This window comes from Poecile atricapillus, chromosome 16 (assembly GCF_030490865.1).
Source record: "Poecile atricapillus isolate bPoeAtr1 chromosome 16, bPoeAtr1.hap1, whole genome shotgun sequence".
In the NCBI taxonomy this organism is placed as follows: domain Eukaryota; kingdom Metazoa; phylum Chordata; class Aves; order Passeriformes; family Paridae; genus Poecile; species Poecile atricapillus.
The window spans coordinates 4025766-4053486 of NC_081264.1; the positions used below are offsets into that span (position 1 = coordinate 4025766).

At 56.1% G+C, this 27721-nt stretch overlaps 1 protein-coding gene across 2 annotated transcripts; it reads left to right on the forward strand.

The window, feature by feature from the left end:
• Positions 1-2423: 2423 nt before the first annotated feature.
• WSCD2 (WSC domain containing 2) lies at positions 2424-24737 on the forward strand. 2 transcript variants are annotated; one of them, XM_058851126.1, is made up of 9 exons: positions 2424-2728; positions 12349-13265; positions 15986-16100; positions 16445-16629; positions 17461-17582; positions 18635-18809; positions 19573-19737; positions 21403-21603; positions 23159-24737. In XM_058851126.1, exons 2-9 carry the CDS (start codon positions 12890-12892, stop codon positions 23509-23511), a joined length of 1692 nt encoding a protein of 563 aa, XP_058707109.1. In that variant the 5' UTR covers positions 2424-2728; positions 12349-12889; the 3' UTR covers positions 23512-24737. The 2 variants fall into 2 exon arrangements, with proteins under 2 accessions (XP_058707109.1, XP_058707110.1); XM_058851127.1 differs by lacking the exon at positions 2424-2728 and adding an exon at positions 3661-3681.
• The last annotated feature ends 2984 nt before the right edge of the window (positions 24738-27721 follow it).

Below are 27721 nucleotides of genomic sequence, written 5' to 3' on the forward strand. Positions count from 1 at the left end.
AACCATCTCCTAAAAAGCTGAACTTCCAATCCCAAAAGGCCCCAAATGTGACTTCCATCCCAAATTTGTTTTCCCACAGGAAAACAGCAGCAGGCCCTTTTTCAATGTCTCCATTCCAGTTGGAGATTCTGACCTTTCCTCTGAGGATCCTCCCAGCCATCCCATTTCCAGCTGTTTTGTCTGTGTGTGCTGACACTTCCTAATCCTCCAAATGGGATTGGATGCAGCTTTTTCAATATTACAATGCACTGCATCCTCTTTTTCCCCAGCCCTGGGGTGATTTGGGCGTTTTTAAGTGCCCAGAAGCGAGGGCTGCAGCTGTGGGGAGGAGGGGACGGTCACTCCAGTGTCCCCACCTGCGATGGGGACTCAATATTTGCCCTTTTCCAGTGAAATCCGCCCGGTGCCAGGCACTGGGAGCCACTGGCTCCATTTCCCTGGATAAATCCGGCGCCAGGAACCTCCACAATCTCTTTTGGCTCCAAATCCAGCGTCCCTGACGTGGGGATTTATCTGGGGGCACTCGAGGCCAATGTCAAATGTCCCTTGGCAATAACCTCGATGCCTTTGGGATAAAAACACCCCCCAAACCCTGCGGAATCGGCTCCTTCTGCTGCAGCATCGCCGGGAGCAGGGCTTGGGAATCGCTGCCATTACACCCTGATCCATAAGGAAAATAGATTTGATGTCCCGGGAGGGTGCTGGGGAGCCAAACTTCATTCCAGATGGTGCTCCCAGGGGAAGGCACCGTGCATCCCTCCGGGAGAGCTGGAATTGCAACTCCACCCCCCGGGGGAGCTGCGGAGGGAGAGGATATCCCTGTTTTTATCAAATGCAGGGAAGAATGGCTGGGTTTGGGGGGAATGTGGGAGAGTTGGTAAAGCCCTTGGGAGGTGGGATCCACTGGCCCGGCGTGGAGGTCTCATCTCCCCCCATTCCTGCAATTCCCACAGCTCGGCCAGAAGGAGGGAGCGTTGTGTGGCCAAATCCAGGGAACAAAAATCCCGGGAGGATTAAAATAGCACAAAACAGCTCCTCAGCCCCCGGGCTGGAACTGAGGCAGCATTCCCAGCCTGGTTTCCTATGGAAACGAGCGTGGCGGTCCAGCCGCTTCCCTGCGCCTGCCCGGGGCGGTGCGGGATGGCTCCTGGCACATGGATATTCCCAAATCCCGAGTGAATCCTCGGCAGGATCCATCCCTCCCGGGGCTCCCCGGCTCCCACCTGGGATGGGGATGAGTGAATCCCTGTGGATGTGTTGGATCCCCCCCCGTTCCCCTGGCACCCGGAAAATCCCGCCCGTATCCCTGGATGCGGCTTTGGGAGCGGAGATTCCCAAAGATTTGGGAAAAGGCTCAGCTTCAGGGGCAGGAGATTCCTCTGGAGCCTTTTGTAATTCTCTCCTCACCTGGAGGGACTCGTGGTGTGTCACAGCCGGGAATTCTGAGGGATTTTGGGATCACAGCCGGGAATTCTGAAGGATTTTGGGATCACAGCCGGGAATTCTGAAGGATTTTGGGATCACCAGGCAGGGGATGCGGGTCCCAGCTGCCACCGGCTCCCCCTAAAAATCCCCCCCAGCGCTTAAAGTTGGCACTAAAAGGGGGGGGAAAAAAAATTCCCACTCATTTTAATCCCTTTGGAGTCGCTGTTTTTCTTATTCTCAAGTTCGGGAAGTTTTGGAATTAATTTTTAATTGATCTGACAGCACCAAAAAGAAAAAAAAAATCAAAAATAAATTTAAAAAAATCCACATATGCAAACATACCCATATACCCCATGATATATTTATACATCTATTTATTTTGATATATTTAGCTATGTTCTATTTATTTAGAACACTTATTTAGTTAATTTATCTGCATTTACATCTACACATGTAGCTATATATTGGATGTGGGTGTTAATCTAGATATCTTTATTTATTTCCATTTTAATGGTAATTTAATTTTAATTTAATGGGTTTTTTTAATTTTAATTTTAAAAATAATTTAATTTAATGGTATTTTTAAAAAAATTATATTAATGGTAAAAATTTTTGAATTTTAAATTTTTTAAATTTTAATTTTTTTAAAATTTTAATTTAATGGTAAACTTTTTTAAATTTTAAATTATTTTATATTTTAGTTTAATGGTCATTTTTTTGGTGAAATTCTAATTTTTTTAATATTTTAATTTAATGGTAATTTTAATGGCATTTACATTTTAAAGTTCAACCCTTGCCGGCTCCATTCAGTAATTCTCAGGCCGGTCCCAGGATGGAACCGGATTCCCGGGGTGGGGGATGCAGATCCTCAGCATCCCTGAGGAGCCACCCTAAAGCCGCATCCCTGCAAGCCAGGAAAACCCAGAAATTAAAAAAAAAACCCAAACAATTATTTTTTTAAAGAAGATCCCGGCGGGGCGGCGGGAGGGAAGGGGTTAAGGCCGGCAGCCGGCGGAGGGAGCGGAGCCGCTGGATGGAGACATTAAGAAGCGGCGCCCGGCAGCGGCTGCGGGCAGAGCCGAGCTGCAGCCGCCGGGCCGGGCTCTCCTCGCTCGGTACCGGCAGCGGCGGAACCTCCGGAACCGCCCCGGCAGCGGGACCGGGCCGCGGGCAGAGCCCGGAGCCCCCCCGGCCCCGCCGCTGCCGGGGGCGGCCGCGGATGGAGGCGCGGAGGGATGGATGGAGCGATGGATGGAGCGATGGATGGAGCGGCTGGAGCGGCCGGGAGCAGGGCCCGGGGACGGTGAGGAGGAGGAGGAGGAGGAGGAAGGGCTCGGGGGAGGAGGAAGCGGCGCTACCGGCGATGGGGGGGTCGAGTTAAACCCGGGGCTTCACGGGGAAAAAAAATAAAAACCCAAATGAGCCACCAAAAAATAAGAGAAGGAAACCAACGGCGCCACCCCCACACCCCGCGCCCTGCCCAAAATTAAAATTTTTAAAAATAGGGGATAAAAAAGGATCAGGAAGGTCCGGAGCGGGGGTCGGCAGGAGCCCGGCCCGCCGGGAATTGGGCACGGGGAGCGGCGGCTGCGTGTGCGGGAAGCCGGGGGGGCTCCGCGTCCCCCCGCGGCTTTGCGGGAGTTGATGATTCCCTCCTCATCCCGGCAGGGATTTTTCCGCTGGTTTCTGCTGGTTTGGGAAAGGTTTTGCTTCGCAGAGACAGGCAGGAGACAGCTCTCCTCATCCTCATCCTCATCCTCATCCTCATCCTCATCCTCATCCTCATCCCCATCCCCATCCCCATCCCCATCCCCATCCCCATCCCCATCCCCATCCCCATCCCCATCCCCATCCCCATCCTCATCCCCATCCTCATCCTCATCCTCCTTCCCAGACTTTGTGCATGAGCGGCTCCACCAGGGAAATAAGGAATATAAGGCAATGAAATCCTGCCAGAAGCCTCTCCCCCGTTAATTTTCCTCTTCCCACATCCATGCTGGCAACTTCTGGGAATAATTTAATATAAAAATGAGCAGGGAGAGCAGAGGCAGTTGCAGAACGGCGTGAAGGTAACCTTGAGCTGAGCCCTATAAACCCCGGCCTCCGTCAAGGCAGGATTAAAGAAACTTTCCTGGCAATCCAGAGCTGGGAATCACAGCCTGGCACTGGGAATCACAGCCTGGCACTGGGAATCACAGCCTGGCACTGGGAATCACAGCCCCGGGGTGGCCCTGGCTCCCTGCACCTTCTCATCCGGTGAGTGCCGTATCCTTCCTCCCTCTGGGAATTTATCTGGGAGTTATCCTTTAGAAGGGGCTGTCCCTTCCCAGGGCTCGGGAAAGAGCTCTCCCTCAGAATATCCAATGCTGTTGAGCTCCAGAGGCTCCTCCAAGACAGGATTTGTTAGCAGTTGTTAGGTTTTTTTGAAGTATGTTATTATATTATAGATGTTATTAGTAATTATTGTGGTTTTATATAGTTTATATGACATCTGTATAGTATTAGCAGATATTATGGGGTTTATATTTATTACTCTATTATCTGCATTATTAGCCCCCACCATGTTTTTTATACACAATATATCATAATATTCCACATATTATTAGGCCCAGGGAGAGTTCCCCAGGGGGTTTTGCTCTGGTTTTTGGGATGCCTTTCCCAAATCCTGGTGCCCAAGGACCCGAGTCCAGCTGCAGCACCAGGGCTGGGTCCAGTGGGGCTCATCCATGTCTTTTTGCATCCTTGATGTTTGGGATCCTGGCAGATGGGAACCCCCCACGGAGCCCTGGTTCCCCAAAGGGAATTGGGGATGGTTTTTCTCTCCCAGAAAAAAAGCTCTGTTCTTCCTGGGGGATCTTTTCCCCATGGAAAGCTGGGCCAAACCTCAGCAGCTCCAGGCTCCCATCCAGAGCCACAATTCCCATGGCCGAGGCAGGATCCATTCTCCCTGCGTGAGATGCAGCCTCTGTGAGTGTCCAGCATCACTCCCAGCTCATCCTGGGATTCCCAGATCCCGGGAAAATCTCTGCTTCTCCCAACCTCCTTGGACTACCAGGGGCTCGGTCACTCCGAGCGGCGCGGGGAGCCCTGGGATGGGAATTTGTGCTTCCCAACGCTCCCGCTCTCCCTGGGGCCGGGAGCTCCTCCTGGGACTGGGGAAGGAGCGTGGGACAGGAGGATCTGCCCTGTGCCGAGGGATGAGCCTGCAGCATCCATGGGAATGGCAGATCCCTTCCCGAGAAGCAGGATGCAGGGAAAGAGAGGAACCTGCTCTCCCGGGAAAGGAGGTTTGGAAGGAAGTGTTGCACGAAATCCTCCTTCTCACTCCATTAATGTCCGTGGGCTGTGCAAGGCATTGTCTGCTGCTGGAAAAGCTCGTTAGTTAATTGCCCCAGTGCTGCTGTAATCCCGGATTAACGAGGATTAATCCCCGCGGAGCAGACCCGAGCGTGGGGTCTGCGGGGAGATTGAATCCGGCTCTTCCCCACCAGTGGGGGCTCATCCTGGGCTGGATGTGCTCCCATGGGAAGAGGTCTCTGTGGGGCTGAGTCCCACTTCCCAAATCCCCCCTGATGGATCCCGTGGTGGCCTCGATGGGATTTGGGCTGCTCTGAGCACCATGAGGCGGGGTCCTGGTGGGATGAACCTGGATTTCCCTCGGGACAATCTCCCTTTGGTGTTTCCCAACACCTCCCGTGAATCCTGGAGCCAGGGCTGGGCTCGGGTGCTGAAATCCTCGGGATAAAACCCTTCAGCTGCTGCGGGGTTTGCTCCTCATCGTTAAGCACAAGGAGGAAAACAGCAGCGTCCCGGCTTTCCCTGGAATGAGGAGCTGTGAGGCTCGGGATGTGCCGGCAGCTGCGGTTCGGGAATGCTTTCCCACAGTGACAGGGATGTGCAGGTGTCCATGGATGGAGCGTCCAGAGGATTTGGGGAGGATGAGAAGTGCAGGGAGGACCGTGCCTCCCGCAGGGATGGCTGCCAGACCGGGCACTGCCTCTGGAAAAGTCCATCCCGCGTATCCTAAACCTCCTTCTCCTCCGGGATTCGGGGGGGAGCTTTGCTGAGCCAGCAGCTGGCCGGGATCCAGCTGTGATTCCCTGGGGAACAGCCCCGGCCTTCCTCCCGCCCTCCTCCTCCTCCTCCTCCTGGCTCGGGGAGGGAGCGCATCCCCTGGGATGCACATCCCGGCTCCCCAAGACTGAAAACCCTAACAGGATTTTGCAGCCCGGGCACGGGAGCCCCCGAAACTGCTCGGGTTAAACCCTGTCACAGACACTCAGCGTCCTCTGAAGGAATTACATCACCTTTTCCAAGGGTTTGAGTGTCGGGAGGGTGGGAAGAAACGGGAGAGGGAGTCTGGGAGCATCCCTCGGTGTCACTGAGACCCCGCAATCCGGGGTGGCCTCTCCCAAACACCGCTGTGTCACCCAAAAATCGGGAATTAACGGGGAAATGGAGGTTTCTCAGCCCTGGATGCAGGGATGGGGCTGATTCCCGCTGCAGGAATGCTCAGGGAGGGATGCTGGAATGCTCAGGGAGGGATGCTGGAAGCCGGCAGGGATGTGGTGGGGGAAGGTTGGGATCCTGCTCCCCAAATTCAAAGACCCTGATCCCAAAGGAGGGAGCTTCCCGCTCCCTGCACGGCCGCACCCAACGCACCCCGGGCAGGAGGGATAAAGATCTGCATCACCCAGACCCCTGGGGTTGCTGCAGATTAATTAATTAATGGAAATGCTAACGATGCTGGGAGGGGAACACCAAGTCCCACAGCTGGATCCTCGCTGTGCCACCTCATTTCCATCATCCCACAGATCCTGGGACCCTCTCCCTGCCCGAATCTCCGCAATCCGCGGCTATTTCCTTCCCAATTTCCTCCCCTGCCTTCGGCAGCGCCGGGTGCTTTTTAAATGATTCATGGCTTAAACCATTTTCCTTTATGAGCTGCTTTTCACACTTGTGAGGAGAATTCAGCCTCCAAGAACCTGGAACGGGCTTTGATGGAATTGTGGGTGGAGATGCAGGGCTTGAAGTAAAAACTCCCCATTTTCAGCTCCACTTGGGCCATTGTGGAGCAGAATACCCAGGGAAAGGAGCAAAGCCGTGGAGATGGGATTACCTGGGAATTAGTGGCCTGGAGGCCATGGCCTTTCTTTGCTCCTGGGGGCCGGAGCAGCCTCCTCATCCAGGCCGGGAATGGTTTTGGGAGTCTCTCGCCTGTCCCATGGCAAATTCCCACCATCATCACGGTGATCCCACCCCGTGGTTGTGGGGTCTGGGTAGGAATTGGCATCCCTTGGGCAGGAATCAGCATCCCTGAGGTCTGGGACGCCAGTGGGGATTTGCAGTGCCAGGCAGCTCAATGTCGTAATTAAAAACGGGGTTAAACTTCCTTAAATCAGCTTGATTAAACAAAATTGCCTTTCTGGGCCAGGCTGCAGGCTCGTGTAGCACTGTCCAGTTATTGGAATAAGCCAGGGCAGGATCCATCCCGATGTTCCTGGATTTATTTATAGCTCAGGCCTGGCAGAAACGGGGCTGGTGCCCTGTGGGCTCCGTCCTCTGGAGAGCACAGGGAGCACTAAGAGGAGGTTGTGCAATTAGCACGACCTCATTTCAGAGGAGCCTTTTAGAGACCTTAATCAATTAGCCTGGGGCAGCACCGAATGGATCCCGGATCCTTCTGGATCTGGATCCCCCTGGATCCCGGTGCCTCAACTGCTGAGGCCGTGGATAAATCCCCAGAGGATTTCAAAATCAGTTTTTATTGATAAGTAAAACCAGCTCCCACGGACTCCCAGCAAGGAGGAAGACTTGCAGACCCGACAAAACACTCGGAAATCCCGCACAAAAATCCACCAGCAGATGGGCAAATCCTGCCCTGGATTTTCAAATTGAGCCAATCAATCCCAAATGAGAGGTTTTCCCTTTGCACCCCTTGCTGGTTCAGCCTGTGGAAGGGATTTAGTGGCTCCAAAGGGAAGCCCAGGCCTGGGAAGCAGCTCAGCCTTGAGGATGAGCATCCGATCCCGGTGCAGCTCCCTGGGATGAGTCTGGGAGCTGCTGAGTCAGCTGCTTTTCAGGCTTCCCCAGCGCAGAGGAGGCACAAATCCATTTCTCAGCAAAATGAAGGCAGAGAGGAGCTGAATAAATAAACTCAGCTTTGATTTGAAGGCGGCTGAGGGCTCCCTGCACTCAGCTGGCCCCGGGGAGCGGTGCTGCGAGGTGTTGGATGCTCCAGGTGTGCCCTGCTGGGATGGAATAATCCCAGTTTATCCCAGTTTCATTCCCAGCCACAACGGAGCTCAAATTCAGCCCCTTGAACCTCATTTGCTGCTTCCTTAAAGAGTGGGAAAGGGTGAAAATGCATTTCCATGGGGCTGGAGAAAGAGGATGGCAACTCCACCCGGGAGTACTGATGTCACTGAGGGTTGTACTGGTGTCACTGGGGCTGTACTGGTGTCACTGGGGGTTGTACTGGTGTCACAGAGGGTTGTACTGGTGTCACTGAGGGTTGTACTGGTGTCACTGGGGCTGTACTGGTGTCACTGGGGGTTGTACTGGTGTCACTGGGGGTTGTACTGGTGTCACAGAGGGTTGTACTGGTGTCACTGGGGGCTGTACTGGTGTCACTGGCGTTGTACTGGTGTCATTGGGGTTGTACTGGTGTCACTGGGGGCTGTACTGGTGTCACTCAGGGTTGTACTGGTGTCACTGGGGCTGTACTGGTGTCACTGGGGGCTGTGTTGGTGTCACTGGGGGCTGTACTGGTGTCACTGGGGGCTGTACTGATGTCACTGAGGGCTGTACTGGTGTCACTGAGGGTTGTACTGGTGTCACTGGGGGCTGTGTTGGTGTCACTGAGGGTTGTACTGGTGTCACTGGGGCTGTACTGGTGTCACTGGGGGCTGTACTGGTGTCACTGGGGCTGTACTGGTGTCACTGGGGTTGTACTGGTGTCACTGGGGCTGTACTGGTGTCACTGGGGGCTGTACTGGTGTCACTGAGGGTTGTACTGGTGTCACTGGGGCTGTACTGGTGTCACTGGGGTTGTACTGGTATCACTGGGGGCTGTACTGGTGTCACTGGGGCTGTACTGGTGTCACTGGGGGCTGTACTGGTGTCACTGGGGTTGTACTGGTGTCACTGGGGCTGTACTGGTGTCATTGGGGTTGTACTGGTGTCACTGGGGGTTGTGCTGGTGTCACTGGGGCTGTACTGGTGTCACTGGGGGCTGTACTGGTGTCACTGGGGCTGTACTGGTGTCACTGGGGCTGTACTGGTGTCACTGATGGTTGTACTGGTGTCACTGGGGCTGTACTGATGTCACTGGGGGCTGTACTGGTGTCACTGGGGGTTGTACTGGTGTCACTGGAGGCTGTACTGGTGTCACTGGGGTTGTACTGGTGTCACTGGGGCTGTACTGGTGTCACTGGGGGCTGTACTGGTGTCACTGGGGCTGTACTGGTGTCACTGGGGCTGTACTGGTGTCACTCAGGGTTGTACTGGTGTCACTCAGGGTTGTACTGGTGTCACTGGGGGCTGTACTGGTGTCACTGGGGTTGTACTGGTGTCACTGGGGGTTGTACTGGTGTCACTGGGGGCTGTACTGGTGTCACTGGGGCTGTACTGGTGTCACTGGGGTTGTACTGGTGTCACTCAGGGTTCTACTGGTGTCACTGGGGGCTGTACTGGTGTCACTGAGGTTGTACTGGTGTCACTGGGGGCTGTACTGGTGTCACTGGGGGCTGTACTGGTGTCACTGGGGGTTATGCTGGTGTCACAGGGACTGTACTGGTGTAACTGGTTGCTGCTGGGGAGGATGTGGAGCTGCAGGAGCTGCTCTGGGATGAAGGGCCACCATCCCTGCGCACAAGCCGGTGGCTTTTGGTGGCAGCAGGTCCAGGGAGCTCCTGTGTCCCATGAGCCCTGCACCCCATGGACTGGGACCTTTCACCCCATCCCCTGGGTCCCTGCACTGCCACATTCCCAGGCTCGGCAGGAACATTCCAGCATTCCCAAGGGTGCCCAGAGGGGCTCAGAACCTGCTGTCCCCACGTCCCCGTGGCGTGGGAGCGAGGTCGGTCCCTGCGTCACAGCCCGGCCGTGGGGTCACCCCACTGATGTCACCACCCCTCTGTTCTCCAGCCCTATTATTCCCCCGTCCCGGTGATAAGAGATGTTAATGAGGGGATGAAATCGGATATTCCCGTGGCCTTCTCCTCCTAATGGAATTCTGCTGGTGCTTAATTTGCTGGATTTAATGGCCCCATTGTTCTCCGGGGCTGGGGCAGCCACGTGAGGCTGTTGGGCCCTGCTCAGACGGGAGGTGCTGCCTGAAGACGAGTGAACCTCGGGGCTCGATAATTGCAGAGCAATTTGAAGACGAGCCCCAAATCCATAACTGATGGGCCCTTCACCCATCCCGCTCCTGGACCTGTTCCCACCTCTGTACCTGCAGAGGGATGGATAAACCCGGATAAAGGTGGCAAATTATCCTCAGGGAGGTGGGTTGGGTGTGGAGTGATGCTCAAACGGGTATCCCGGGGCTGGGATGAGGATGTTGGCTCCTGCTGGGAATGTGCCGATGGAGTTTTGGGTATCCCGGGGCTGGGATGAGGATGTTGGCTCCTGCTGGGAATTTGCCGATGGAGTTTTGGGTATCCCGGGGCTGGGATGAGGATGTTGGCTCCTGCTGGGGGTGTGGTGAGGGATGTAGGCAGGAAACCATTCCCCAATCCCGGCCGGACCCACATCCTGGGGAATGTCCCCACTGTGCTTTGGCTCTGGGTGCCAAAGGGTCGGGGGGATCGGGGAGGGATTCCCCAATCCTGGCACTGCCAGCCGGGGGGATTTTTCCATCCCCGCAGCTCCCAGGGCTGGATCCCTCCCCTGGGATGCGAGCAGGGGGATGGATCACGGCGGGGTCATCACCGAGCGAGGCCAGGCGGATAATTCCCTCCGCTCCCGCTGTCCCAGCAGTTTTCCAAGCGGCCGCCGGGCTGAGGACGCTGCACTGCGCTGCCTGGGGACTGTCCCCGTTTGCTTCATTAGTTTGGATGACAAAGTGTGTCACCGCTGTCCCCCGGCCACGCCGCGGGCCGCGCTGGCAGCGAGAGCAGCGGGATTCAGGGCTTGGGGGACGGGATGGAAGCCCTGGGGACACCGCGGCGAGTGCTGGTGGCGCTGGGGACCGGGGGTGGCTCTGGGGACCGGGGGTGGCGGATCCATCCTCACAACACAGGGAACGCTGGTGGGATGCGGGGATTCTCATTCTCGGATAATTCCCGCATCCATCAGCTCCCCACATCCCCGGCCCCTGCTGCTACTGGGAGCTGCGGTGTCCGTACTGGGAGCACTGGTGTTTTCTGTGCCTCCCCCGCCGCCTGTGATCCCCCCCCCGGCAGCCGAGCCCATTATCTGCTCGAGACAATTAGCAGGAGCATTAATGGAATATATGCAAATGCGCAGTAATTGACCTGTGACTCCGCAGTTCATGATGGAGAAGGATGAGCTCCAGATGGCTTAATGAGAGTAATTTAAGCCCCTTCTTTATATGCTGTGCCGGAGCCTGGCAGGGCCAAGCCGGGGACGGGAGGAGGAGGAGGGGGAGTCCCTGGGGAGCAGGGACAGCCCTGGGGATGTTCCATTTGCTCCCCAAACCACACCGTATCCAGCTCCCACCCAAAGCCCGCGAAGGTGGATTTGTTCTGGATAAGGGAAAGCCGTAAAATCCTGGTCAGGGAGCACGGGAGAGAAGCCAAGAACCCCCCGGGACCACCGGGCTGGGGGCTGCTCTGCCAGCCTGGCCCCCCCTCCCTGCACCTGCACCTCCCCGTCACACCCTGCACACGGAAAACCCAAACCCCTGCTGCTCCGAGGTTACTCAGCCTTTACTCCAGCTCTGAGTAGAGTTGGGGAGGGCTGGTTTGGGTTTTTTTCCAAGCCCTGAACTCCATAAAATTCCCGCGGCAGAGCCGGAGGTATCTGAATAACCACTCTGGGAGACCGAATTAAAATATTGATGTATAATTCATGCCATATGTTCCACCAATATTTTTTATTTAATCAACTGAAGACAGATGGCAGGAACATAGAGGCCATTAAACTAATGGCACTTTGTCTTTCCATTTATTTCCATCTCCTTTCCTAAAATAAGACGAGACCGTGACAGGCAGCACACCCTGGGCACGAGACCATTCCCGGCACTCGGATGTGTCAGCAGGGGCATTTCCCACCTGGGATGTTCCCCAGGAAGGGCTGGAGCAAATCTTCCATAGCTGGGGGAGGGGGTTTGAAGGAGAGAAATCCCGCGAGGGAAATCCAGCCTGGTGGGGCTGGGGTCCCTTCTGTGCCCTTCCCGTGCCAAGATCCACCAGGGATTGTCCTGGTGTTCCTGGGAAAACGCCATCCTGGTGGGAATGGGGATGCTCCTGGCTGGAGGGTAGAGGATGTCATGGCAATCTCCAATCCCTGGGGACATGAGGGACTGGAGAGACACCCAGGGATGAGCTCCTGACCCTGTGGGATGCTGGAATACCCCATGGTATGGGATTTCAGCTGGGATCTGCTGGCGCAGAGATGTTTGGATCTAGGGGTGCAATGTGTTTCGTGCAGAGTGTGCGCGCACAGCTCGTCCTCCGGGGGGTGAAACTGGGTGAAACCGGGAATTTTCCACATCCCGGAGCCATCCTGGAGCACCTCCCGGGCACAACGAGGCAGAGAGGTGCAGGCTCTGGGATTTGGGCTCGGGCCACCAGCAGGGCTCCAGTCACCCACCTGGGAGAGGTGGCACCGCCCCTCTCCGGGGCTGGAAGGCGATGGAGACCGCGGGTGTCCTTCATCCCCCCGGGAGGGACAGGGCCAGCACCCTCCCGTGTGCCGGGACGCTTTCCTGAGTGTGCCTCTCTCCTTGACTTGCAGGTGGAGATTTCCTGCCCTGGGAGTGAGCTGAAAGGGGTTCCCTTTCACAAAGCGTCCCAGGCAGCATTCCAGGCTCCAGGCGCGTCCAGGGACCTTCCATTCTTTGTCTGAAAGGGCAGCGGTGCCGTTCCCACTCGAGCGATGCCTGACGGAGCCGGTGCCGCCGGGAGCGAGGAGCTGCGGCAGCTGATCGGCTTTCAAATCACCTTCAAACCTCGATTTCCTTAACATGATCCCTCCATCAGCGCAGTCCCCGGGGCACAGCCGGGGGGATTTGCCGGCGGGAGAATAAACCGGGGCTGGAGGTGACAGCCAGCGCTGGAACACCCCGGCCACGACGCGGGGACTCAAAATCCACCTTCCCCAGCACTCCAGGACTTCTTAGGGTCGGACAACAGCTTTTCACGACTTTGCCCTGCAGCCCTCACCCCATCTGCTTCCCGGGATTCACCTCCGATCCAGGCGGGATAATCCCCTCCCTGGAGCATCCCCGGAGCAGCTTCCCCGCGGCGCCGGCTGCCGGGGGAGGGATGAAGACGCTATGGCCAAGCTTTTGCTAAAACTCCAGCGGTATTTTCGGCGCAAACCCGTGCGCTTCTTCACGCTGCTGGCTCTGTACCTGGCGGCCGGCAGCTTGGTTTTCCTGCACTCCGGCTTTTCCGGGGAGCCCCGGGTGCCGGGGAGCCCGCGCAGCCCCGCGGCCAACGAGGGGCCGGGGCTGCCCTACCTGGGGGTGATGCAGCTCAGCCGCGGCTTCAAGGCGGCAGCCACGGTGCCGGGGGGGACCCGGCGACACGGCCCCTGGTTCAAAAGCACCTCCAAGGAGCCTTCGGACAGGGGAAAATCCCGGGATAACGGCGGCTCCCGGAGCCGGGCGCTCAGGGGCAGGAGCGGCCGCGAGAAGGAGGAGGACAGAGGTGAGGATGTGCGCCAAGGGAGGGGGTCCCTCCTTTTTGCTTCTCCTGGTTTGGGCAGTGGTCTCTGAGATAGTTTTGGGTTGTCCATCCCTGCCAGGACCACACAACCCCAGGAAAACGGTATTTATTTTATTCATTTATTTATAAACCACGTGCACGCGCTGCTGGAGCACGGAGGTTTTCTTCCCACGTCCCACGGGAATGCTCTGGGGAGCAGCACCCCTCTCTGAAGAACATCAGTCCAGAGGATGTTTCCAGAAGGATTTTCTTCCTCCTTCTTCCCTCCTTCCTCTTCTCCCTCCCCAAGCACCAATAATCTGCTTTTATTTTTCCATCTTTCCCTCTGGTGCATCACCGAGCTCCGGGTCCCCCCCTTGCTGTTACAGGTGATTTTGGGGGTGGCAGCTGGGAGGGTGCTGTGCCTCATCTTCCTCCCACCCTTTGGCTCTGCCAGGGGTCAAATTGAGTTTTCATTCTGTTGGCCTGAATCAACACAAAATCCAGGTTTGTGTGGGTGCTGTGCCGAGGCAGGGGCTGGCTGGGATTCCCATGGAAGTGCAGACAGGGCTGGGCTGTGGCCTCTGGAGCCAGGAGATCCCTGCCTGCCTGGGGTCTTGTCAAACGCCCCCATTATTAATGATCAAGGGTAAAAAAAAATGGAATAGTTCCCACTGATTTATAAAATGCCATCTGTTTATCCTGAAGGCAGCTGGAAGTGCACATTCTGTGGGATTTGGGTGGCTGGACTCCAGCGGGAACACCCAACCCCACGGGAAACTGGGGCTTTCCAAGGGATCCAGGCTTGATCCCCCCAACCTGGGCTGATCCCAGAGCATGGAGGGCTCATCCTCTTCCTCCTCCTCCTCCTCCTCCAGCAGGACGTGGTTGTGTTCATTCCAGGAAAAATGCATGGTCCAGGCATGGAAGCCAAAGGAAAAGTGGTGTTTAGGGGTTTTTATCCTGCTAAAAGGAGCTGAAGGGGTGACCCAGCTCTGAGGGGTCTCTGGGGGTGTTTTGGTGGCCACGTCTCTCCATTAATGCAAATCGACTTCAGTGCAGCCCCAGCAGATGGTCCCTGAGCCCAGGCTGTCTGTCCCCATACAGACCCCAAGCAGTGCCCGTGTCCTGGGCCATATGTCCCGTGCTCTCCAAGATTAACCTGATCCAGCACTGCCAGCAGGGATGGGATGCTGGGCTCGGGATTCCCGGGTTTATCTGATCCCAGGTGCTCTGGGAATGTCGTTTTCCCCTTGGAGCACCTTGGCAGCTCCTGAGCGTGCTGGTGTGGAGGAACTCAGCAGCTGGAGGAATCCCACGTGCCCCGTGTTCCCGGTGTGGCTGGAGGAGCCTCGGGAGCTCCCCCTCTCCTCCCTGCTCCTCTGGAGCACTGGGATATCTGGCAGGAGCAGGCGGATTTAATGGCGCTGGTAATTAAGTGGGGACAGCTTAACGAGGCGGCTGCGGAGGCTCTGCCACGTGAAATCGTTCCAGAGGGAATACTACTCCAAAAATCAGCTCTGGTTTAGAGCGTGATGTGCAGCTCCCTCTTCCTCCTCCTCCTCCTCCTCCCTCTCCCGGCAGTGTCAGGCGAAGGGGTGGGTGGAGAGCAGCCCTGTCTGCCACGGAACGGCCTCATCCCCATGGGAATGCAAATCCCCGTGGGATGGGGCATCTCCTGCCTCCAGCCAAAGAGGATTTTTAGGCAGTGAAGGCAAGGGAAGCAGGAACAGATCCCAACCCTCAGCCACATCCATCTCTGGTGCCTTCCTGGACAAGTCCAGCCGTTCCCACCTGTGACACACAGCCAAGCAGTTCCATGAGGATGGAGGGACCAGCCACCCCAGGCAGACAGCTGGAGCCTGTATCCCTGTATCCCTAGCTCTGGGAAAAATGGGATGCTTGGGGAATTTGATGACTTTGCTCACAGCCACATTTCCAACAGGCTCCAAAATTCCTCCCGGAGAGGTTCCCCCTCTCCCTACAACCTGCCTGTCCCACCCTTCCCCCTCTTAGTGCCTCCCCGTTCTCTTGTGTCCTCGTCTCTCCCTAATTATTCCAGCTGGCTTCCCGATAAGTGGCAGCACACATATGTCAGGAGCATTGGATTGAAGGTAATGCACATCACTCTCCAGCTCCGTGCAAGTGTCTGGAGCCATCCCACACCCGCTGGATCCGGCACGGCTGGAATCCACTGAGCTGCCAGGACCTGCTCAGCCCTGTGGGAATGCCGTGGGGTGTAGCTGGGAGTTATGGCTCCGCTGGTTGAAGTTATCCGGCACATTTCTCTCCGTCTTCCTCCTCTGCCAACCTCCAGGCTGGCTTGGGAAGGCAGCTCCAGCACTGGAGTCTGGGCTGGGATAATTGGGAATGGGAGGGATCTGTGTGTGGGGCAGGCCATGGATGGGGTGAGCTGGGTCAGGGATCCCAAGGAGGTGTGGAAAGCAGGGAGGGGGTGAGAAGTGTTATCCCAGAGCATGGTTTGGAATTGGAGTGGCACAGTGAAGGAAATTCCTCCCTGTGAGGGCGGGGTGCCCAGAGAAACTGCGGCTGAAAGTGTCCAAGGCCGGGTTGGAGAAACCTGGGATAGTGGAAGGTGTCCCTGCCTGGTTTGGAGCCAGAGTTTCCCAAGCAAACAAACAGGGAATGCTGCTGCACATCCCGATTTAGGGAAAAACCAGGAGGGGTGGGATCAGTGACCCCTGTCCTCTCTCCGTCCCCAGCCCGGTACATCGGCTGCTACGAGGACAACACCCGGCAGAGGACCCTGCGCGGGATGTCCTTCTTCGACTACAAGAAGATGACGGTGTTCCGTTGCCAGGACAACTGTGCTGAGCGGTAGGGACGGTGACAGGGGCTCCATGAATCCCATCACACTCCATCAATCCCTGCACAGCTGCTCCATCAATCCTTTCCCACAGTCTCCATGAATCCCTGCACACCGTCCCCATCAATACCCGCACGCCGTCCCCATCAATCATTTCCCACCATTTCCATGAATCCCTGCGCACCCTCTCCATCAATCCTTCCCCCCCAGGATGGGATAATGGGATAGGATAGGGTCTGATATTTTCAGCTGGAAGTGTCCTGCAAGGATCATTAGCCCAGAAATGGATCCCTGGGATCATCAGCAGGAACGCTCCTTCCAATCCCGTGCTGAGATCCCGTCTCCCTCTCGGCAGGGGGTACCTGTACGCGGGGCTGGAATTCGGGGCCGAGTGCTACTGCGGGCACAAGATCCAGGCAGCCAACGCCAGCGAATCCGAGTGCAACATGGAATGCAAGGGAGAGCGGAGCAACACCTGCGGCGGGATCAACCGGCTCTCCGTCTACCGCCTGGAGCTGGCCCAGGAATCCGCCCGGAGGTGTAAGTTGGAGGCGTCCGTGTGGATCCCAGCTCAGCCCTGGAATGGGGGGGACTTCTCTCAGTGCTGGCGGGGTGATCCTGGCATTCCCGAGCCAGGTCATGGCTCCTTGGAGGTTCTTGGAGTGAGTCGGGGATAGTTTTGCTCCTGTGAACATCAGGAATCTCCTTGTAGGGAATGCTGCTGGCTGGGGTTGGGTGGAATGAGGAGCCCCAAGGATTCCTGCTGGAATTCAGGGAATTTTGGGGGGCTTTGGGTGGAGATTTCTTTCCCGATGGCCAAACAGGACCAGCAGGGTCTCCTGTGTGTGCTGCAGGATGAAGGATGTGTGGGAATTCCAGACAGAGCTGAGGGTGCTCCCTCATTAGGCTCCCAATTAGGCAGCTCTATAATTACCCGCATTCCCCACTCACCTTTCCTCATATCTGAGGAACGGGAAAGGGGATGGCAGCAACCAGGAATGCAGCAGGGCTGAGAGTACCATGGACCAAGGATGGGATTCCAGCATCGGGAAAGACCTGACCACACCTGACCCTGCTCTCCATCCCTGCTCCATCCCTGGGATCACCGAGCTGATAAAAACAGCCAGGAAAAAAACATCCCTGACTTTGCTGCTGGGGTTTTGTGGTTTTGCTCTGATTTTGCTCCGTCAGCAGCTGGACAAGCGTCATCCAATGTGGTGGCACCGCTGGAGCCATTGGGAATGCCGTTGGAGTGTTCAGGAATGCCACTGGAGCGTTCGGGAATGCCATGTCACACCGTGTCACACGGAGTGGCAGTAGTGTCATTTTTGGGGTGTCACTGGGACCCCCCTCTCTCTCTCTCATTCCCAGATGGAAGCGCGATATTCCGGGGGTGCTTCCGCCGGCCGGAGAACGTCTCCATCGCCCTGCCTGCCAGCCAGCTCATGCTGAACATGTCCGTGGATAAATGTGTGGATTTCTGCACGGAAAAGGTACCGGGAGAAACTTCGCTTCTTCGTCTTTGTTTCCATCATCATCGTCGGAGTCGCACCGGGAGATCTGAACCCACTTTAGGGATATCAATTTTGTGTATCCAAATGGGATAAATGGATTCGTGTCCCTGCCACGGGAGGGACCGGAGCCAGCAGCAGCCCCGGGAAAGTTTGGGAAGGAGCATCCCAGAATTCTATTTTAGGCTGGAAGGGACATTGAAAGGAGCCACCGTGGGGTCCTGCTCTGGTCCAGGAGTCTCATCCTGGGGCAGGGAGGGGAAAGGTTGGCAGTGAGAACTGAGCAGGGGTGGATGCTGGAATGGGCTGGAAGGATGCTGGAATGGTCTGGAATGATGCTTGAAATAGGCTGGAAAGGGCTGGAAGGAGGCTGGAATGGTCTGGAATGATGATGGAGTTGGAAGGATGAGGGAATAGTCTGGAAAGGTGCTAGAAATAAGGTGTAAAGATGCTGGAATGGGCTGGAAGGATGGTGGAATGGGCTGGAATGACGTTGGAATTGGAAAGATGCTGGAATGGTCTGGAAGGATGCTGGAATAGTCTGGAATGATGCTGGAACTGGAAGGATGCTGGAATAGTCTGGAGTGATGCTGGAATGGTCTGGAATGATGCTGGAATGATCTGGAATGATGATGGAATGGTCTGGAATGATGATGGAATGGTCTGGAATGATGCTGGAATAGTCTGGAATGATGCTGGAACTGGAAGGATGATGGAATAGTCTGGAGTGATGCTGGAATGGTCTGGAATGATGATGGAACGGTCTGGAATGACGCTGGAATGGTCTGGAATGATGCTGGAATGGTCTGGAAGGATGCTGGAATGGTCTGGAATGATGCTGGAATAGTCTGGAGTGATGCTGGAATGGTCTGGAATGATGCTGGAACTGGAAGGATGCTGGAATGGTCTGGAATGATGCTGGAAGGATGTTACAAACCACCCCGCGCTGCCCAGCAAGGGAGAGTGCGAGGGGTGAAGGCTCTGCCGCGGGGTCGGGGTGGTGCCAGCGCCATTCCCTCCGGCCATCCCTGCAGGAATTCCCGCTGGCAGCGCTGGCGGGCACCACGTGCCGCTGCGGCTTTCCCAGCACGCTGTTCCCGCTGCACGAGCGCGAGGACGAGCAGCTCTGCGCCCACAAATGCGCCGCCGAGGAGTTCGAGAGCTGCGGCTCCGCCGAGTTCCTGCTGGTCTACCAGACCCAAGTGCAGGGTGAGCTTTTTCCCAGCCCTTCCCCCAGGAATGCCGGCAGGGAGTGGGAGCATCCCATTAAAAATGAGAGTTTCCTTTCATTCCCTGGGAAATCAGCGCTCCCCTGGTGAGCCGGGGCTGCTGCCAGACTCGGCTGCAGGGAGCAGCAGATTCCGTCTGCCTCTGGCAGGATTCCTCCTTCCCAGGGCTTCTCCCACCTCTCCATGATCCCATGGGTGTCTGCTATCAGACAAGCTCCAGGGAAAAACGTGACCGGGCAGAACATTCCCGAGAGGGCTCTTGTTCTCCGGCAGCAGGAGCAGGGAGCCAGGGAAGCACTGGAAGGGAAAACTGTTCCTGGGAAAGGAAAGGGCTGAAGGGAGCAAGTGAGGACCAAGATTTGGGTGGTTTTGGGTCAGTCTTGTCACGATCCTTTGGTGTTCAGGGCTGTGCTGGAAACGCTGTTCATTGATCCATAAAACAAGCAGGAGCGTTGCTCAGCACAGGAATCCCTGTTAGTCCCTCTTCCCTAAGCACACAGCTGGGAATGACAGAGAACTCTTTGGAAAATATCCTCTTAGGATTTTTTCAGGTGTTTAGGGCTCTTTGAGGTGTCCAGGACCCTTTGGAATGTCCCTCTAAGCCTTAGGCAGGGGCACCTTTCCCTGCCCAGCCACCTCCTCGCCCCTTCCACAGCATTTTCCTGGGAGCAGCAGCGCTTCCTGAGAAATCCCTGTGGGAAAAGCAGCTTTCCATGCCACATTCCCGATGTCTCTCCCTGCAGACAACCGCTGCATGGACAGGAGGTTCCTGCCCAGCCGTGCCAAGCAGTTGGTGGCCCTGGCCAGCTTTCCCGGAGCTGGGAACACCTGGGCCCGGCACCTGATCGAGCTGGCCACCGGCTTCTACACCGGCAGCTACTACTTTGATGGCTCCCTCTACAACAAAGGTGAGGGGAGGGTGCTCCTGGGGTCCCACCCCAGCTGGGGACAGTCCTGGTGACATCCAGGGGCTGCAGGAGGGGCAGGGCAGAGCTGGGTGTCAGCGGTGCTGCTCCATGGGCTGCAGTGTCCTGGTGAGGGAATTCCTCCCTGGGAGGGTGGGGAGCTCCTGGCAGAGGTTTCCCAGAGCAGCTGTGGCTGCTTCATCCCTGGGAGTGTCCAAGGCCAGGCTGGACAGGGCTTGGAGCAGCCTGGGATAGTGGAAGGTGTCCCTTTCCAAGGGGGTTGGAATGAGATGAGCTTTAAGATCCCCTCCAACCTAAAGCACTTTGGGATTCTGGCTCTAATAACCCACCCCATTCCCAGTTCCCCCAGTTTAGATCTGCTCAGTTTTATCTGGAGACCTTGAAGGTTTCTCCTATTGTTCCTTCACTTTTTGTGGCTTTGAGAGGAAATTCTCCGTTCCTCCTCGGCTGTGGTGGAGCTGGGATCCCTATCTGTGCCATGGGGCTGCTGGGGTTTGTACCCCAGGTATTCCCTAAATCCCCATTTCCCCGACACCACAGGCAGCACATTCCTTCCAAATTCCTGCCAAATCCAGCCTTGCAGAGAGGGAGATGCTGAGTGAGGGGGCACTGTCCCAGCCCCCAGGGTGCAGCAGCAGTGGGAAAAGCCTTGGCTGGGTTTTGCTGAGCCACCCGAGCGTGGGTTCCGTGCTCATTCCCTGGCGGAGGGGCCAGGAGGTATCCAGGCAACCGGCAGATTTATCCACCTCCGAGAGCCAATTACAACTCTCTAATTGATGGAAAACAGCTCCTCCCAGCTTATCCCCCACTCCAGGTGCATTCCAGGGCCTGGGATTGGCACTGGCTCAGCCCCATGCTCGGTGCAGGGTCCCCTCTCTGGACCCCCCCATGGCATCACCCCCACCTTGGGCTGATCCTCTGCCCACGGGCACAAGGATTTCCCTTTCTGTGTTTATTGCTGGGAGAGTTTCCACTGTGCTCAGGGAGGTCCAAGCCATAAAATCTGCCCTTGACCCCTCAAAACAGGCCCAGGAGCCGAGTGTGGCCAGGGAGATGTCACCCTGAGGGGCCCCTGCGCCTGCGAGCCACCCACTCATGGATTTTATGAGACTCGTAACATGGGAAAATAAATTATTTCCATCTGGGAGAGGGATGTGAATCCTCCTTCACGCCCCAGCTTCTTTCATCATCCAACAGGATTTTGCAACCTGATATCCCTGTGATGTTCCCTTTCATGGAAACATGGGATCATTTGGGTTGGAAACGCCCTCTGAGATTGAATCCAACTGTTCCCCTGGCGCTGCCAAGGCCACCATGTCCCCACATGCCACATCTGCATGGCTTCTAAATCCCTCCAGGGATGGGGACTCCATCGCTGCCCTGGGCAGCTGTACCAGGGATTGATCACCTTTTGGGTGGAGATATTTTCCCTTAAATCCCATCTAAACCTCCCCAGCACAACCTGAGGCTGCTTCCTTTAATCCTGTCTGGTTTTCCCTGGGAGCAGAGCCTGAGTGCCCCCAGCTGTCTTCTCCTGCCAGGGAATTGTGCAGAGCCAGAAGGTCACCCCTGAGCCTCCTTTTCCCCTGGCTGAGCCCCTTTCCCAGCTCCCCGTCACTCCCATTCATCCCAGCTCTCCCCGGGCAGGATTCAAGGGCGAGCGGGATCACTGGAGAAGCGGGAGGACCATTTGCATCAAGACCCACGAGAGTGGGCAGAAGGAGATCGAGTCCTTCGACTCGGCCATCCTGCTCATCCGCAACCCCTACAAGGCCCTGATGGCCGAGTTCAACCGCAAATACGGGGGACACATCGGCTTCGCCGCCCACGCCCACTGGAAGGGCAAAGGTAGGGCAGGGAATCCGCTGGGAGAGCTCCAGCCCGGCTGCTGGAGCTGGGAATTGGTTGGGAAATCCCAGCAGAGCCGGAGTTGGGTGTCCACAGGGGAATCTTGGGCTGTGGCACCACTCTGGGGCCAGCTCTTGGTGAGAGCTTGGATGGTCCCGTGCTGCCGTGGTGGGTGGGGTGGGACAAGATGGGAAGGGACGGAACAGGACAGCAGGACCACCCTGGTGGGCATCTCCCATCCTCAGAGTGACCACGGTGAGTTCTGGCAGCCCCCAGCCCATCCCTACGGCATCCAGGCGTTATTCCCGTGTGTCCGGCTGCTCCCGAGCCACCGCCTTTCTCATGCACAGGCGTGTGCCCGAGGCTGCTTAATTACAGCCATTTCCAAATTGCCGTTGTGGGATTGACTTCATTGGAAAGAGTTAAAATGTTTAGCTCGATTGAACATCTGCTACCCTTAATTCCGAGTTTATTTAAGGGGAGCTTTGGCTGCTGTGGCTGGGATGTGCTTGGATTTCGTTATCTCCATGTGCTCACAGTGCTGGGGACAGCCCGGCCCTGCTCTCTCCATCCCATAAAATCCATAAAAAAAGTGTGGTGTCCCCCACTTCCTCAACCTTGTGTCCCTGCGCTGGCACTGTCCCCACTGCGCTGGCATAGGAGCCCCTCTTGGTTGGTTTTGTTCTCCATCCATCTGTGGATGGATCCAGGATTGGTATCCCAGCACCACAGGGAGCCTCCTGAGCCTTCCCAATCCCAAACCCCTGCCCAGCCTGTCCCAGGCCTCTGGGGATCCAGACGGGACCATTCCCTCCACATCGTTTGGATGCACTTCAAAGTACATCACCAAATTCTTTCCAGAGGATGTGTGGAGCAATTAGCTGATGGGTTAATTGTCAGGTTAATTACCCATTGCTGGGAAAGATGGAGATTTTCCATTTGCATGTTTGGTGACCCCATTCCCAGCTGGAGAGGCCCCTGGACACGGAGCATGAGGGTCCCATTCCCGTCCTTCCCTGCAGCCGAGCTCTCCACCTTATTTTCTTCTCCCAAGAACTCATTTTGGGGCAAATTTGAGAAAAAAAATTCGCAGGCCCTCTCTGCAGCCTCACCCCCAGTGCTGAGGGGGTGTTTTCCCATCTCCCCCAGCCCATCCCCAGCCCTGCAGAGGCCAAACCCCCGCTTGGTTCTGTGGCATTAATTTTACGACATCCCTGGAGCGGCTCCAAAGCAAAGTTTTATGTGCTGTGATTACACAAGGTGAATTGTCCTGGATCTGTTTAATGGAACACATCCTGTGGTTAACGATTCCTCAGGGAATTAAGCCCAGTCCAGCTGTTAATCAGGCCCTGGTTTTTGCGGGGAGGACACGAGGAAGAGGGAGATGCTTTTAACGCAGCCCATTCTCGTTTCATCACCCCTTTTACCACCTGATTTGAATGGCAGGATCAATTAACCAGAAGCTTAATCGAGAGCTTCCAGCAGGGATGTGAGAGGACACAGAGGACATCCACTCACACCCTCTGCTCCTTTTTTTTCCTTTCTTCCCCCCCAGAGTGGCCCGAATTTGTGGCCAACTACGCTCCGTGGTGGGCAACCCACACGCTGGACTGGCTGCGCTACGGCAAGAAGGTGCTGGTGGTGCACTTTGAGGACCTCAAACGGGACCTGTTTGTGCAGCTGCAGAGGATGGTGGCACTGCTGGGCGTCACGGCCTGCGAGGACAGGCTGCTGTGCGTGGAGGGACAGAAGGACGGCAACTTCAAGCGCTCGGGCCTGAGGAAGCTGGAGTACGACCCCTACACCCCCGAGATGAGGAAGACGATCAGCGGCTACATCCGAACCGTGGACGCGGCGCTGAAGCTCCGCAACCTCTCGGGGGTGCCCGAGGATTATTTCCCCAGATGATGGTGACGGCGGCGGGGGGACCGCGCCCTGCGTGGCCAGGGGTGGCTCTCGGTCCTCCCCGGCTCCTGCCTAATTCCACCCAGTGGGTGGCTCCTCTTTTAACCCTCCGTGTGCTGCTGTAGCTGTTGGTCACTCCCTGCATGAGCCACCACAGGTCCCCAGACACCGCTGAGCTTTTTTTGGCCAACCTGGGGACACGGGTGCCTTCCCTGCCCCGGGGTCCCTGCTCCCGTTCTGGCTGCCCCAGCCCTCCTGGGAAGTGCAGTGGGATGTTTGTGTCCCCTGGGGACGCCGAGCTGCTGAAGCACCCGGAGCTGCCGGAGCTGAGCTCCCTGGGGGTGGGTGTCCCCAAAATCCCAGCCCTGGAAGGATTCCACTTGTCCTTGGATGGAATCTTCAGCCTTCCCGAGGCCGTGGCACCGTGTGGGTTCCTGTGGAGGTGCCTGAGGTTATGGGGTCGGCAAGGCCGTGCTGTGCAATGTCCCCAGACGTGGTGGCTGTGGCCCCTGGAGCCATCCTGTGGCTCCCAGAGAATTCCCTGGAATTCCCCAGCCACAGCACCAGGCAAAGCTGCTGCTCCAGCCCTTGGTGGGGGGCCCATGACCCCCATCAGCAGGGCCACAGGTGGAAGCTCCCCTTCCCTGTGGATGCTGCTCCAGAGGGGGACGTTTTCCCTGGACAGAGGAGCTGTTGGGACCCACGAGCTCATCCAGGCCTCATTTCAGAGCCCACGAGCCAGAACAGCCCCTCAGGAGCATTTCTGGGGGGTCAGGAGCAGTTCTGGGGGACCAGGAGCAGGGTCCACACTGCAACCCCAACCCCTGTGGGGAGCAAACCCTGGGGCTGAGCTTTGGGGTGTCCCAAAGCCAAACCAAAGGATCCCACACACCGGGAATGTGCCGATTCCCGGGCTGGCTTTGTGCACAGCTGCATGTGGTCCCTGGCTGTCCCCTCATCCCACGCCACCCTCCCCATCCTGGCTTTGCCCCAAACGAGCTCCCCAAAGCTCCCAACCCGCAAGACCCCCTTGGATGTAGGTGCAAAAGCCATATATTGTACGCAGCCTTTTCTAGAGTTAGAGATTCACCAGTTGGCTTTTAACTCTTGATCCTGATAGAAATGCAGGCCCAGGTGGAATCCAGAGAGCCTGCTGGGTCTCTGTTCCAAGAGAGAAGAAAACTCCCTGGAGAAAAAAGGAGAATTTCAATAAAAATCTATTTTTCTAAGGTGTGTGCGGAGCAGAGCTGGGCTGGGGGGGGATCCTGCTCCTTGTTTTTTTGAGGGAGGTGGGGGATTGCATTCAGAGGGAGCAGCTGCCCGGTTTTTAACTCTTCCCTTGACAGGTAGCTGGAGGATTTTTGGGATTCGTGGCAGTAGGAATGGAGCTGGGCCTATCCTTTGCTCATGGCAGCCCCGGGGATGTCTGTCAGTCAGAAAAAACCCTCAGGGCCACCCAGCAATTAAAAGAGAGCTTTTGTTGCTGCTCTGCCTCCCGTGTGTTTGTGGGGCCACCTGAGCCCCCCCAGCCATCCCAGACCAGGGAGTGCGGCTCCTCTCCCCTTTAATCCCATTAATTCATTTCTGTATTTAAGCCCATTAAGGGGTATTTAAATCCCATTACTGTCATTTTTGTGCTGACCACGCAACCAAAGCGGCTCCTTTTTGGGAGCTTTAGCACCTGGAGAGTGTCCTTACAGACAGATTTAATGGGATGTGTGGTAGGAAGGGGGAGATTCACTGCAGGATTTATTCCTGCCCTTCCTCAGCACCAGAGCGAGAGCTGGCTGCGATTTATCCCTTATTTCTAATCTGGAATGGGTGAAATTCCTTTTTTTTTATTTATTATTATTTTTTTTTTAGCAGGGATGAAGCCTCACATCAGCCTTGATTTGTTCTGACAGGCCCCGGCCACCAAAGGGACAGCGCTCCCTCCCTCCCCTCGGAAGTAATTAACCCCCCAAAGCCAATTAATGGCCGAGATAAAGCAATTAAGGGATGACATCGCGTGCGGCGCCCGGAGCCTGGGCTGCAGCTTGGGAGGAGGGAGGGGAGGAGACCCCACATCTGCACCTCCACAAACCCCTTCCCACAAAAAAACCCCACCCTGGGAATCTCCCCAGCCTCCAGCAGTATCAATTTACCTCTTCTTTTTTATTTATTTCTCCCTGCTTTTATTGCACCGCAACTGCTTTTTTTTTAAACTTTAATTTACGCTGAAATGGTGCAGTTGGAAGCTATTATGACCGTGTCAGGGCGTGCTGCACATCTGGCTGCACCTCTGGATTATGGGATCCCCCTTCCCCTCATCCCACTGCCGCAGGAGCCAGGAGCTGCTGGCCCCGCAGGCACAGCCCGAGCTGGAGCTTTGTACACCGATTTTTTTATTGATTTATTAAACGCTGGGCTGTGTTTTAACCACGTGGGACTGGCACGCAAGGATAAAATCCCTATTCCCCCTGGAAAAAGGAGCCAACCACCCTTCCCGCATCATTTTCCGGGGGAAAGCTCTTGACATTTAATAGCCTGCTCGGCTGCCTCGGTGGTGCCTGGGGGAGGCAGCACTCAGCCTTTCCATGAGGATTTGAAAAGCTGGGAATCTTTCCGCTTGACTCAGCCTCATCATCCCTGGGTGGGCACAGCTCGCCCTGCCTTGGTCTGGGGCTGGGGGCACCGTGACCCGCCCCGCTCCTCCCTGGATTCTTGCGAGGAAAATCATCTATTTTTGGCGATCTCGCATCCCTGGGAGCGTTTTCCTGCCTCCCGGTCCTGCTGCGGCATTCCTTCCTCCAGGGATGCATGGGTTGCTCAGCTGTTGCCGTGGCAACGGCGTCTGCACCAAAAGCTCCCGCATTTCCCCCAATTCCCGGTGGGGTTTGTGCTCCCTGGACGTTGGGATGTTGGAGGTGATGCCAAGTGTGGCTCTGGTCCTGGATGCCTTCCTGGCAAATGCTCCTTTGGGGTGAATTCAGGGGATTCTGGGCAATGCCCCCAGTGATGCTGGGGGGCTCGGAGAGGAGGAGTTCCCCTTCTTCCCAAATTAAATCCCGTGAAGTTCCAGCTACGTTTAAAAAAAGGGAAATCCCCCCTCCCCAAGCCCAGCAGCAGCACTTCCACAGAAACCCCAGAATGGGGAGATGAGCCATAAATCTGAGAGCAGCCATCTCCCTCCCCGACAAAACCAACAGGTTTATCTATCAGCTTGGTTATTTCCCCTAAAATTTACAGCTGACAGCGTGCCTGAAGACAGAAGGGATAATTTAAACCTGGCTCCAACCTGGCTGTCTCTGAGCAAAGGGAGAGGGGAACACGTTTAGTCCTTTTTTTTTTTTATTTTCCTCAATTTTAGATTTCATTCCAATTTGGAATTAAGGCAGTGATTTATGGCTGAGGGAAAACACGGCTTTATTTTAGGGCCTTGTCAGCCAAGTGAAAAAGAGCTGTCATTAAGGATGGTAACACATTCCACAGGAATGGGGTTTGTTGTATTCCGGAATAATTTCTGCCAGGAAATGAGACCCAGCCTTGGGTTTGGGGTAAATCCAGGGAAGCAGCAGCAGAAGAGGGCAGGTTTGGGATGTGCTGGGTGAGGATCAGTCCTGCCACAGCCCCCAGTGGGTTGCAACGACATCCCAGGGGTCTGGGGGTGCTGAATCCCACAGCAGCACGGGGAACTGGCACAGGGAGAGGTGGGATGGTTGGGAACAGGATTTAGGAGGAATGGACTGAGCATCCCAAGGTTGTGGCCTGGGGATTCTGGGCTGAGGGTGAAAACCACAGGGATGTGGATGGGGGTCCTGGGCTGAAGGTTTGGGGTCCCAGGGTTTGGGATAAGGGTCCTGGGATAGGGGGGTTTGCCCCAGCTCCAAAACCTGCTGTTCTTCACCACAAGCCCTGATCTACCCTAAAATCCCAATGCCCACAACTGCCTTAATTCCAGATTTCATGGGGAAGGTGGTGGCTCTGCATCCTACTCATCCCTTGACTCCGAGGTGCTACATCCAGCTGCATCCCAATTTCACCGATTTCTCCCCAAAAGGGGCGGCAGATCCCAGCACCACCAGTCCTGGAGCTGCAGCTCCTACCCAGCCCTTTCCCTGGATGTTAATTCCAGTTTGTGCACGTTCCCCTGGAGCTGCCCATAGTCATTAACCTCCTGCTGCTGTTAATCAAGAGGACTTTGTTAATTAATAGCTAAGGATGTCTCCAACTG

What these genes read in the sequence shown, in the direction of transcription:
- WSCD2 (XM_058851126.1), top strand. Translation starts at nt 12,890, where the DNA reads ATGGCCAAGCTTTTGCTAAAACTCCAGCGGTATTTTCGGCGCAAACCC. An exon ending in TGGATTTCTGCACGGAAAAG is followed by an intron (nt 17,583 to 18,634) that starts GTACCGGGAGAA and finishes CCATCCCTGCAG; the next exon opens with GAATTCCCGCTGGCAGCGCT. An exon ending in TGGCTCCCTCTACAACAAAG is followed by an intron (nt 19,738 to 21,402) that starts GTGAGGGGAGGG and finishes CTCCCCGGGCAG; the next exon opens with GATTCAAGGGCGAGCGGGAT.